Consider the following 13,146-nt stretch of genomic DNA (forward strand, 5'->3'; position numbering starts at 1 on the left):
TTGTTTTTCATAACTCTACCAGGGGAAAAAGATTTTGACCATCTACCCTATTGATGCCTCCTTTATCTCTGGAGGAATTGGGTGTGAGCACCAGGCTGGCATTTCAGTGCAACAGTGAAGGGCACTGCCATATGGCTGAGACTTTAAAGTAAAACTCTGCTCTCTCAGGACATAGAGTCATACAGCACAGAAACAGGCCCTTCGGCCCAACTGGTCCATGCTGACCAAGATTTCCATCTAAGCCAGTCCACTTGCCCGTATTTGGCCCATATCCCTCCAAATCTTTCCTATCCATGTACCTGTCCAAGTACCTTTTAAATGTTGTTAATGTACCTGGCTCGACCACTTCCTCTGGCAGCTCATTCCATAAACAGATGTCACAAACCAGCAACAAAAGAAACACACTGAGCATGATTCAGTGTTAAAAACTATTTTATTAATCACTACTTATGATAATACGTAAAATAAAAGTAAAAATGTTAGTATGTTAGAATTCAAGAATGTTAAACCTCGAACGTTAACCCCAAAACTAAACTCTTCGTGTGTGTGTGTGACAAAGTCCAAAACTTCCAGTTCCGGAATGGTTCTTAAAGTTCAGTTCCGCAAGCCATAAGGTGAAATATGAGCAAGGGCTTCTTCAACAACCACCGTTGTCTGAAGATAAGATGTAGATGTAGAAAAACATAGAGAGAGTACATACGAAATCCAAATGTTCCACGATGGAACCCAAACGACACTTCAGTGTTTACTCGGTAGTGACTTGCTCACCCTGAAAAGCATCCGAACCGTGGTCGTCCACACACAAATACCTGTTTCCTTCTACAGGTCAGCAACAAAGTGAACTCCACCGGATTACTTCCAACTTCCATACATGGATTTCAGTGGCAAACACAGTTATTGTTTCTCATCCATCGATAGAGAAAACAAGCAGGCTGGTGTCTCTCTCCCTTCTCTCTCTCTCTCCTTCTTCTTCTTCTTACTTCTTCAACAACGTCATTACGTCCTTTATCTTCTATTGACGTAAGCACGCCCCACACACACATACACACACACTCTCTATCTTAAAGGGACTTTCACTGAGTCCATAACACCTCCCACCTAAAAAAAAATTTCCCAAGAAAATTTTAACCGCGCATAGAGTTAGTAATGTTAATAATTATCATGCTACACAACTACAGACTATCAGATTAGTACAGATACATGTTTCCCATTTAACATCGAGAAAGACAATCAGCAATCACATTATCTTTGCCTTTAATGTGAGTTATCATGAGATCAAACTCTTGCAAAATTAAACTCCAGTTTAACAGCCTTCTGTTCTTGTTTTTGACTCGGCTCAGAAACACCAGTGGGTTATGATCTATATATACAGTCAATGGTTTCTGAGCGGTGCAAACATATACACTGAAATGTTGCAAGGCTAAAACAAGCGACAGTAATTCTTTCTCTATGGTGGATAATTCTTTTGATGCTCATTAAATTTCTTTGAAAAGTAAGCTACAGGATGGTCAATATCATCAAGGTCACCCTTCTGCAACAACACAGCTCCTGCAGCTTCATCACTGGCATCTACTGCTAATGAAAATGGCTTTTCAAAGTCAGGTGTTTTGAGTACAGGATGGTAGCATAAAATGGCTTTCAGCTTCTTAAATGCTTCTTGACAAGAATCTGTCCAAACAAACTTTACTCCCTTCTTCAGAAGATTAGTTAGGGGAAGAGCAATATCAGCAAAATTTTTACAAAATTTTCGGTAATATCCAACCATTCCCAAAAATCTTCTAACAGTCCTCGTACCTGTGGGAATAGGGAACTCAGATATTGCTTGAACTTTTGCCTGAACAGGAGCTTGCTTGCCTTGACCTACAACATAACCAAGATACGTCACAGTGGCATGGCCAAATTCACTTTTAGCCAAGTTAACTGTAAGGTTAGCCTTGGAAAGTCTTTCAAACAACCTTTCTAACGCAGAGATGTGATCTTCCCAAGTATCATTCCCAGTCACTAAGTCGTCAATGTAGGCATCTGTATGTTTTAACCCATGAATCACTGAATTAATCATTCTTTGAAATGTTGCCGGAGCATTTTTCATTCCAAATGGCAAAACATTGTATTCATACAATCCAGAAGGGGTTACAAAGGCTGAAATCTCCCTTCCTCTATCTGTTAATGGAACACACCAGTACCCTTTTAATAGGTCAATCTTTGTAAGAAATTTTGCCTTTCCCACTCTGTCTATGCAATCATCCACCCTAGGAATAGGGTAAGCATCTGACTTTGTTACAGCATTCACTTTCCTGTAATCTGTGCAAAATCTAACAGTTCCATCAGGTTTAGGTACAATAACACAGGGCGAACTCCAATTTGAAGTAGAATGTCTAATAATATCATTTTCCAACATGTATTTTATTTCCTGATCAACAAGTTTACTTTTTTCCACATTCATTCGATATGGGTGTTGTTTGATTGGTTTTGCATCCCCAACATCAACATCATGGGTAATTATCGATGTTCTGTTTGGAACATCTGGGAACAGATTTTTAAATTTTAAAATTAATTCTCTCATCTGTTGTTTTTGTGAAACTTGTAAATGGTCCAACTTCGTTTCAAGGTTCTCCAGGATATTTTGGTTTTTTAGTTTTGATGGAACAATATTTGGTCTAAATTGGCCTTCCTCAACATCAACATCAGGCATTCTAGAAACAACCTTTACACCATCCACCAAGGCCACAACTGAATCCCTCTCATAATAAGGTTTTAGCATGTTTACATGACAGAGTTGTGTTTTCTTGCGTCTATCTGGTGTTTTGATTATATATGTTAGATCAGTCACTCGAGATTCAATAACATAGGGTCCAGAAAAACGAGCTTGCAAGGGATTATTTTGGCTAGGGAAAAATACCAACACCTTTTGCCCCACTGCGAATGTCCTAGGCCGAGCACGTCTATCAAAATATGTCTTCATTCTTATCTGGCTTGTTTTCAAATTCTCTCTCGCTAGCTGGCAGACTCTCTCCAACCGAGTTTTAAATTTTTGGACATAGTCCAACAGACTCAAGTGAACTTCCTCATTAACCCATTGCTCTCTTAACAACTCCAAAGGTCCTCTCACCCTATGTCCAAACACAAGCTCAAACGGACTAAATCCGATTGACTCCTGGATCGATTCTCTAACGGCAAACAAAAGTAAATGGATACCTTCGTCCCAATCCTTGGTGTTTTCAAAGCAATAAGTCTTCAGCATATTTTTGAGAGTAGAATGAAATCTCTCCAGAGCTCCTTGAGATTCTGGGTGATATGCAGATGATACAATCTGCTTTGCTCCCAGCTCATAGACTATTTGTTGAAAAATTTTTGACATAAAATTACTACCTTGATCAGATTGGATTTCTTTTGGCAAACCAAACAAGGTAAAAAATTTTACAAGAGCCTTTGACACCGTCTTGGCCTTAATATTTCTAAGGGGCATTGCCTCTGGAAATCTAGAAGTGGCACACATGATGGTTAACAAATACTGATTTCCAGTCTTAGACTTTGGTAAGGGGCCAACACAGTCCACAATCACCTTCGAAAAGGGCTCCCCAAAAGCAGGAATTGGTTTCAAAGGAGCCACAGGGGGTTTTTGATTTGGTTTACCTACCATCTGACATGTGTGGCAGGTTCGACAAAACATCACCACATCTTTTCTCAAACCAGGCCAATAGAATTGTTTCAAGATCTTCCCTACAGTTTTATTCACACCAAAATGACCACCCAAAGGCATACTATGGGCCAGGTTTAAAATCTCATCCCTATAAACTTTTGGAACAACAACCTGATGAATAACTTCCCATTCCTCAGTAACAGGAACATGAGGAGGTCTCCATTTCCTCATTAACACTCCATTTTTAACATAGTATCCAGTTGGCACCTTTTCAATCTCCTCACATGAGAGAGCTTTTTCTTTCAATTCTGTCAACTCAGGGTCCTTTGTCTGTTCCACCATAAAATCCTTCCTTGACAAAGACAAATCTTTAAATTCAGGCTCACTGTAAGGATGTTGATCCTCCAGTGAAGACAGAAAAGTCTCAGATAAGGCATCAAAATTTTCTTCCTGTTTAGGACTGTCACAAGGAACTACATCAGACTGCACCGGACTGTCTGTCTTGGCTAATTCTTTAGCTCTAGCTCGAGTCACCGCACATGATGGGTAAACATCTGGATCATCCTCAGACTCATCAATCCTTGGTTTGGTTGTTAACCGTACCACAGGATCACTTTCTCCATTTGCAAGGTCATTTCCCAATAACAAAGAAACTCCTTCCACTGGCAAACTAGGTCTTATCCCTATCTCGACTGGTCCTTCTACGAACTTTGACTTTAAAATCACCCTGTGAAAAGGGACAGACATGGTCTCACCTGTAACGCCTCGTACTAGATTTACTTCACCAGTGTCACTTTCTTCACCAAAATTTAAAACACTGTCCAGCAAGAGAGATTGACTAGCCCCAGTATCTCTAAGAATTTTCACTGGCACCTGGGGTGACTCATCATTCAGTGAAACAAAACCCTCTGATACATACGAACGGAATTCTTTTCTCACCTCCTCCAACTTTTCCGCTTTTCCCTCTTGCAAGGACTGATCTTTAACAGCATCTCCTAAACCTTTTTGATTTTTAATTGCCTGAAAGCAAGCATTGGGCCCAGCTTCCTTCTTTTTCTTCAAAAGGGCACAATTAGATATCACGTGGCCAGGTTTCCTACAGTAATAACAAGTACGCTCAACAGGTTTCTCCAGCCCTGGCTTCTTTTCATCCTTTCCTTTTTTGATTACCTCCTAATTTAATCTCTGGTTTCCCTGGATTGTCTTTGTAACTCTTTTGAAAGGTTTTAGGTTGTCCCCATTTGGATTTATGGGTTAAAGCATAATCATCTGCCAACCTAGCAGTTTCTTGTAAAGTTTCCACTGCCTTTTCATTTAAATATGTTGTTAATTCAGCTGGAACACATCTTTTAAAGTCTTCCACCAGTATCAATTCTGTCAACTTATCATAATCCCCATCTACATTTTTAGCCAGGCACCATCGTTCAAAACATATTCTCTTTCCATTGGCAAATTCCATATAAGTCTGATCTGCAGATTTCCTCAAATCTCTGAATTTTTGTCTATAAGCCTCAGGGACCAATTCATAGGCCTTCAATATAGCTTGTTTTACCTTGGTATAATCAGCTGCATCCTCAACAGACAAAGCAGAATAAGCTTTTTGAGCTTTACCTTTAATCACACTCTGTACCATAAGAGCCCATCCTTTCCTTGGCCAGTTTGAACTCACAGCAACCTTTTCAAAATGTTGGAAATACTGATCAACCTGATCTTCTTCAAACGGAGGGACTAATCGAACCTCCCTGCTGGCTGAAAAACCATCATCAGAATCAGATTCCGAACTCCTACGCTTCATTTGTAACTCATGCTGCCTCTTTTTCTCCTCGTTATCCAGCTCCATCTGCTTCATTGCTAGATCAGCCTCTATCTTCATCTGAGTTAGCTTTTGTTCGGCCTCTATCTTTAACTGGGTTTGCTCTCGTTCAGCGTCTAATCTCTTTTCCTCTTGTTCGGCCTCTAATTTCTTCTGTTCTCGTTCAGCCTCTAATCTCTTTTGTTCTCGTTCAGCCTCTATCTTTAACTGGGTTTGCTCTCGTTCAGCCTCTAATCTCTTTTGTTCTCGTTCAGCTTCTAATTTATTTTGCTCTCGTTCAGCCTCTATCTTTAACTGGGTTTGCTCTCGTTCAGCTTCTATCTTTGCCAGCTGCACTTGTGCCTCAGAAATTGCTATTTCACTGCCAGGAAACTGTTTTAACACTTCCTTCTCAAACACCTTCTTTTCCACATAATGGCCAGCTATCAATCTCTGAATATCTGCCTTTCTCATAGACTGCTTTACTTCTGTAAGGTTTAGCTTTGTAGCAATCTTTATCAAATCATCCTTTTTCGCCACCTCCAATCCCTTTTGGGTTGGTGACTCCAAAAATGCCTTAATATCCATTGCTGCTGGTTTCCACACACACAAGCCAATTAAAAAGAATTTATCAGACCTCCCTCAAAAATCTTTGGATTGAATCTCGAACAAATCTCGTCAATCTGGGGTACAATCCCAGACGACACTCGTTAACCTTGGGAACTATCCCGGACGAGCCCCCAATTTTGTCACAAACCAGCAACAAAAGAAACACACTGAGCATGATTCAGTGTTAAAAACTATTTTATTAATCACTACTTATGATAATACGTAAAATAAAAGTAAAAATGTTAGTATGTTAGAATTCAAGAATGTTAAACCTCGAACGTTAACCCCAAAACTAAACTCTTCGTGTGTGTGTGTGACAAAGTCCAAAACTTCCAGTTCCGGAATGGTTCTTAAAGTTCAGTTCCGCAAGCCATAAGGTGAAATATGAGCAAGGGCTTCTTCAACAACCACCGTTGTCTGAAGATAAGATGTAGATGTAGAAAAACATAGAGAGAGTACATACGAAATCCAAATGTTCCACGATGGAACCCAAACGACACTTCAGTGTTTACTCGGTAGTGACTTGCTCACCCTGAAAAGCATCCGAACCGTGGTCGTCCACACACAAATACCTGTTTCCTTCTACAGGTCAGCAACAAAGTGAACTCCACCGGATTACTTCCAACTTCCATACATGGATTTCAGTGGCAAACACAGTTATTGTTTCTCATCCATCGATAGAGAAAACAAGCAGGCTGGTGTCTCTCTCCCTTCTCTCTCTCTCTCCTTCTTCTTCTTCTTACTTCTTCAACAACGTCATTACGTCCTTTATCTTCTATTGACGTAAGCACGCCCCACACACACATACACACACACTCTCTATCTTAAAGGGACTTTCACTGAGTCCATAACACAGACCACAGTTTAATTGGTCATTGGTAACTGGTACTTGACTTGTCACATGTACTGAGATACAGTGAAAAGCATCGTATGCAAAAGATCATGTGACACTCTTTAAGGAGAGTGGAGAAGTTCTTATATCTTTCTAAAATAAATGATCTGGTCTTTTTCTCTGCTGTTTGTGGGAACTTGTGTACAAATTGGGAGCTGTGTTTCCAACATTACAACTGTGATGTCGATTATCTTGGGACATCTCAAAAGGGTTGGGAAAGACACAATATAAATATATAGTTGGTCTTTCTTTTCCTTAGCACTTTATAGCCAATTAAATAATTTTGAGACAAACAGTTATCATAAGATAATTTTTCTTTACTAGTCATATGTACATCAAAACACACAATGAAATGCATCTTTTTGCGTAGAGTGTTCTGGGGGCCAGACCACAAGTGTCACCATGCTTCCGGCACCAACATAGCGTGCCCACAACTTCCTAACCCGTATGTCTTTGGAATGTGGGAGGAAACTGGAGCACCCGGAGGAAACCCACGCAGACATGGGGAGAACATACAAACTCCTTGCAGACAGCAGCTGGAATTGAACCGGGATGACTGGCGCTGTAATAGCGTTACACTAACCGCTACACTACCGTACCTGCCCTCACTACCGTGCCTGCCTTATGAAACGTATGAAACATATCATATGAAACATGGTGACCAATGCAAGCTCTCACAAACAGCAGTATGATAGTAATCAGACAATATGGCATATAGCAAAGTTGAATAAAAGGAATATTATCCAGGACACAAGGTAGAACCCCACTGTTCTTTCTTGCTCTGTGATCTTTTATGTCACTGTGAGTTAGCAGAGAGGACCACAGTTTAATTGGTAATTGGTTTATTATTCTCATATGTACCAAGATACAGTGAAAAGCTTTGCTTTGCATGCCATCCAGACATAAGTACGTCGAGGTAGTACAATAGGAAAAACAATAACCAAATGCAGAATAAAGTGTTAAAGTTACAGAGAAAGTGGAGTGCAGGTAGACAAATAAAGTGCAAAGGCCATGATGAGGTAGATTGCAAGATAAAGCGTTCATCTTCATTGCATAAGGGGGTCTATTCAAGAGTTTTATAACACTGGGATAGAAGCTGTCCTTGAGTCTGGTGGTAAGAGAAGGTATCATTGACGGTGTGACTCTGGAGTGGGATTTGAAGACATGGACACGGATAGTGCTGTTGACTGAACTAAGGGTTTATGGTTTTTGATATCTAGGCGATAGTCTAACCCTGTCTCTTCTCTCAATTTTTATTTCAGTTAAGGGAGCTTGGTCCTGCTGGTCACCTTGGTCCCTGTGCTCTGCCACTTGTGGTGGTGGACACTACCAGCGTACACGGACCTGTACCAATCCAGTGCCAGCTAACAGTGGGGACATCTGCATTGGGCTGCACTCAGAGGAAGCTCTCTGCAACACTCAGGCTTGTGAAGGTGGGCCGGTTACTCTGGTTTATTATTGTCTCATGTACCAAGGTACAGTGAAAAACTTTGTTTTGCATGCCATCCATACAGGTCATCTCATCACATCAGTCCATTGAGGTAGTACAAGGGAAAAGCAAGAACAGAATGCAGAATAAAGTGTTACAATTACAGAGAGAGTGGAGACAATAAGATGCAAGGCAGACAATAAGATGCAAGGGCCATGACGAAGTAAATTGTGAGGTCAAGAGTCCATTTTATCGATGGAAAGTTTTGAAGACAAATTGTTGTCTCTTAACAAAATTCAGGGGCTCAGTTCAACTCCCTGATGATCTGTCTGCAGATATGACTGAAATGTAGAGATGCTCTCTGTGTGGCCAGTATGAGGACCACTGCTCTATTTAAGTATAGTAATGACTAGGAATTAGGAGTGCAAAGCATGATTCCAACAACTGTAGAGGACAAGAGGCACAGAAAAAAAAACTCTAGGGAATACAGTCTAGTCAACCTCTCCTCATACAGTAAACACACCATCCCTGGAACCAGTCTAATGGATCTTCCCTTTATGACTATTGGTCTGAAAGACTCCTCCTCTGCTATGTCTTCTTTTGCTTCTGTAATTGTCCTTTTCCTGAAAGATTCCAGCTCGTTTGGAGCAGAGTACAATATGTCTCTTAGACCCAGAACACTTCAAGTAGTCTGGAGACACAAGAGTCTACAAATGCTGGAATCTGTACATAAGACCATAGAAAGTAGGAGCAGGAGTAGGCCATCTGGCCTGTTGAGCCTGCTCCGCCATTCAGTAAGATCATGGCTGATCTGGATGTGGACTCAAATCCACCTACCTGACTTTTCCCCATAACCTTTAATTCCCCTACTATGCAAAAATCTATGTAACTGAGTCTTAAATATATTTAATGAGGTAGCCTCTACTGCCTCTCTGGGCAGAGAATTCCACAGATTCACTATTCTCTGGGAAAAGTAGTTCCTCCTCATCTCCATCCTAAATCTATTCCCCCGAATCTTGAGGCTATGTCCCCTAGTTCTAGTCTCACCTACCAGTGGAAACAACCTTCCTGCTTCTATCTTAGCTATCTCTTTCATAGTTTTATATGTTTCTATAAGATCCCCTCTCATTTTTCTGAATTCCAGTGAGTATAGACCCAGGCGACTCAACCTCTCCTCATAGGCTAACCCCCTCATCTCCGGAATTAACCTGGTGAACCTCCTCTGCACCACTTCCAAAGCCAGTATATCTTTCCTCAAGTAACGAGACCAGAACTGCAGGCAGTACTCCAGGTGCGGCCTCACCAGTACCCTGTACAGTTGCAGCATAACCTCCCTGCTCTTAAATTCAATCCCTCCAGCAATGAAGGTCAACATTCCATTTGCCTTCTTGATAACCGGTTGCACCTGCAAACTAACCTTTTGCGATTCATGCACAAGCACTCCCAACTTCCTCTGTACAACAGCATGCTGCAGTCTTTAACCATTTAAATAATAATCTGATCTTCTGTTTTTCCTTATGAAGTGGGTGACCTCGCTTTTACCAACATTGTACTCCATCTGCCTGACCCTTGCCCTCTCACTTAACCTATTTATATCTCTCTGCAGACTCTCCGCATCCTCTGCACAATTTGCTTTTCCACTCAATTTAGCGTCATCAGAAAACTTAAATATGCGACACTCTGTCTCCTCTTCTGAATCGTTAATGTATATCGTGAACGGTTGTGGGCCCAGCACTGACCCCTGCAGCACCCCGCTCACCAGTAATTGCCAACCAGAGAAACACCCATTTATCCCAACTCTCTGCTTTCTATTGGTTAACCAATCCTCTATCCGTGCTAATACATTACCCCCAACTCCATGCATCCTTATCATATGGATGTCTTTTATGCGACACCTTAACAAATGCCTTCTGGAAATCCAAGTATACAACATCCACCTGTTCCCCTCCATCCACTGCGCTCATTATATCCTCAAAGAACTCCAGTAAGCTTGTCAGACAGGACCTGCCTTTCCTGAATCCATGCTGTGTCTGCCTGATGGAATCACTTCTATCCAGATGTCTTGCTATTTCTTCCTTAACGATAGCTTCAAGCATTTTCCCAACTACAGACGTTAAGCTGACTGGCCTATAGTTACCTGCCTTTTGCCGACATCCTTTTATAAACAGTGGCATGACGTTCGCTGTCTTCCAATCCGCCAGAACCTGCTCAGAGTCCAGAATTTTGGTAAATTATCGCAAATGCTTCTACTATAACTTCCGCCAGTTCTTTCAGTACCCTGGGATGCATCCCATCAGGACCAGAGGACTTGTCTACCTTTAGGCCCACTAGTTTTCTCAGCACTACCTCTTTAGTGACAGCGATTGTATCGAGGTCCTCACCTCCCATTGCATCCATAACATCTCTCTTTGGCATGTTAGACGTCCTCCACCATGAAGTGCGACACAAAATAGTCATTCAAAGCCTCAGATATTTTCGCATTCCCCAGTATTAATTCCCCTTTCCCATCTTCCAAGGGACCTACATTCACATAAGCAACCCTTTTCCGTGGGTGGCTAGCCACTTTAGCTACACTTTAGCAACCCAACTCAGTGGGATGAGTAGCGTCTGTGGGAGGAAAGGAAAGGGTCCTGATGCGGGGTTTTGACTTGAAATGCCAGCAATTCCTCTCCTCCCACAGATGCTACTCAACCCACTGAGTTCCTCCAGCAGATTGTCTGACATTTCAAGTATTCATTTAGGCCACTATTGATTATCTGATAATCCTTTATCTGAGGAACAACACTTCTTACGCTGTAGCACCAGTGTGTTAGCATAGGTAGCCAGCACTCAAGTCTCTGGAGTAGGTCTTGAACTCCCAACTGTCTAACTCAGCAGCAAGATCTTTTCCCAATTTGAACTTCTGTTGCTACTTGTCATGGTGTTAAGGTTTAATCAGAGGATAAAATTAAACACCTCTGGAACAAAATTAAACACCTTATGAGGAGTGTGATCCCCCGTGTGTGTGATCAGTCCCCTGGTGCAACACATTCTCAACACTGGTATCACAACCAGCCCGTTATCATCTCACCTTAACTGTTCCAACCAAATGACAGCATCTCTTGTGAGGAATTTTCATGCTAACAAAGGGCAAGAATATTGCTCAGTTTTAACCCTTCTTCACCAATGTCAATATTCCTCTGGTCCTCTCTGACAGAAAAGAGCCACAGATGGGGAACAGAAACAAGTTTTTACTAACAACACACAAGATGCTGGAGGAACTGGAGGGTCGCAAAGAGAGCTTTTGGCACATTGGCCTTCATAAATCAGGGCATTGAGTACAGGAGTTGGGATGTTATGTTGAAGTTGTATAAGACTTTGGTGAGGCCAGAGTATTGTGTGCTGTTCTGGTCAGCTACCTACAGGAAAGATATCAATAAGCTTGAAAGAGTGCAGAGAAAATTTACACGGATGTTGCTGGAACTTGATGACCTGAGTTACTAGGAAAGATTGAATAGGTTAGGACTTCATTCCCTGGAGCGCAGGAGAATGAGGGGAGATCTTATAGAGATATACAAAATTATGAGGGGTATAGACAGGGTGAATGCACACAGGCTTTTTCCCCTCAGGTTGGGTGAGACTAGAACTAAGAGGTCATAGGGTTGGGGTGAAAGGTGAAATATTTAAGGGGAATCTGAGGGGGAACTACTTTACTCAGAGGGTGGTGCGAGTGTGGAACGAGCTGCCAGCGGAAGTGGTGGATGTGGGTTCAATTGTGACACTTAAGAGAAGTTTGGATAGGTGCATGGATAAGAGAGGTATGGAGGGATATGGTCTGGGTGCAGGTAGATGGAACTAGGCAGAACACCAGGCCGGCATGGACTAGATGGGCCAAAGGGCCCGTTTCTGTGCTGTAGTGCTCTATGCCTATCTGAATCTATGACTCTAACTCAGCAGGTCAGGCAGCATTTATTGGAGGGAAATGGATAGTTGAGGTTTTGGGTCGAGACCCTTCATCAGGACTGACAGACGAAGGGGAGGTAGCCAGTATAAAGAGGTGAGGGGAAGGGGTGGAGCAAGAGCCTGATAGGGTGGTGGAGGCAAATTCATTGGGGGCTTTTAAGAGGGGCTTGGATGGGCACATGAATGAGGAAAATGGAGGGATATGGGCATTCTGTAGGTAGGAGGGATTAGCTATGTCGGCACAACATTGTGGGCCGAAGGGCCTGTTCTGTGCTGTACAGTTCAATGTTCTATGTTCTATGTAAGAGCTGGCAGGTGATAGGTGGATCCAGGTGAGCAGGGGTGATAGGCAGATGGGGGAGTGGAGAGTGGAGATAGAGTCTGGGAGGTGATGGGTGGAGGCGACAAGGGTTGCAGATGGTGGAACTGATAGGAGAGGAAGGTGGAGCCTGGAACCAAATAAGGGAGGTGGGGAGGGCAGGTGGGAACAGTGGAGGGATGGGACCCAGTGGGAGGGGTGTGTGGGTGATGGACAGATGGTGTGGGTGGAAGATGGGTAAGAAACAGGGTGATGGGGGCTGGGGGGGGGTGTAGGAGGAACTGGGTAGATCAGGAGGAGAGATAAAAGCGACAGAGGGGGAGCAGTTTACCTAAAGTTGGAGAATTCAGTGTTCATGCCGTCAGGTTGTAGACTGCTCAGGCATAATGTGAGGTACTGAGTTCCTTCAACATCTTACGTGTTGCTCCAGATTCCAGCATCTGCAGTCTCTTGTGTCTCCAAATGTTTACTAGTTTACATGGAACAGTTACTAGTTGGTAAATACTCCAAGGGGTTATGGGGA

General features: G+C 42.4%; 1 protein-coding gene across 4 annotated transcripts in view; it reads left to right on the top strand.

The window, feature by feature from the left end:
- sema5ba (sema domain, seven thrombospondin repeats (type 1 and type 1-like), transmembrane domain (TM) and short cytoplasmic domain, (semaphorin) 5Ba) overlaps positions 1 to 13,146 on the top strand; it is a 350,416-nt gene that overhangs the window by 310,961 nt on the left and 26,309 nt on the right. For all 4 annotated transcript variants that reach the window (XM_052028256.1, XM_052028245.1, XM_052028265.1 and 1 more), the window contains one exon: positions 8,196 to 8,366. In XM_052028256.1, coding sequence (XP_051884216.1) covers positions 8,196 to 8,366 — 171 coding nt within the window. The remainder of the gene's footprint in view (positions 1 to 8,195; positions 8,367 to 13,146) is intronic.

Source organism: Pristis pectinata, chromosome 1 (genome assembly GCF_009764475.1).
Source record: "Pristis pectinata isolate sPriPec2 chromosome 1, sPriPec2.1.pri, whole genome shotgun sequence".
Classification (NCBI taxonomy): Eukaryota; Metazoa; Chordata; class Chondrichthyes; order Rhinopristiformes; family Pristidae; genus Pristis; species Pristis pectinata.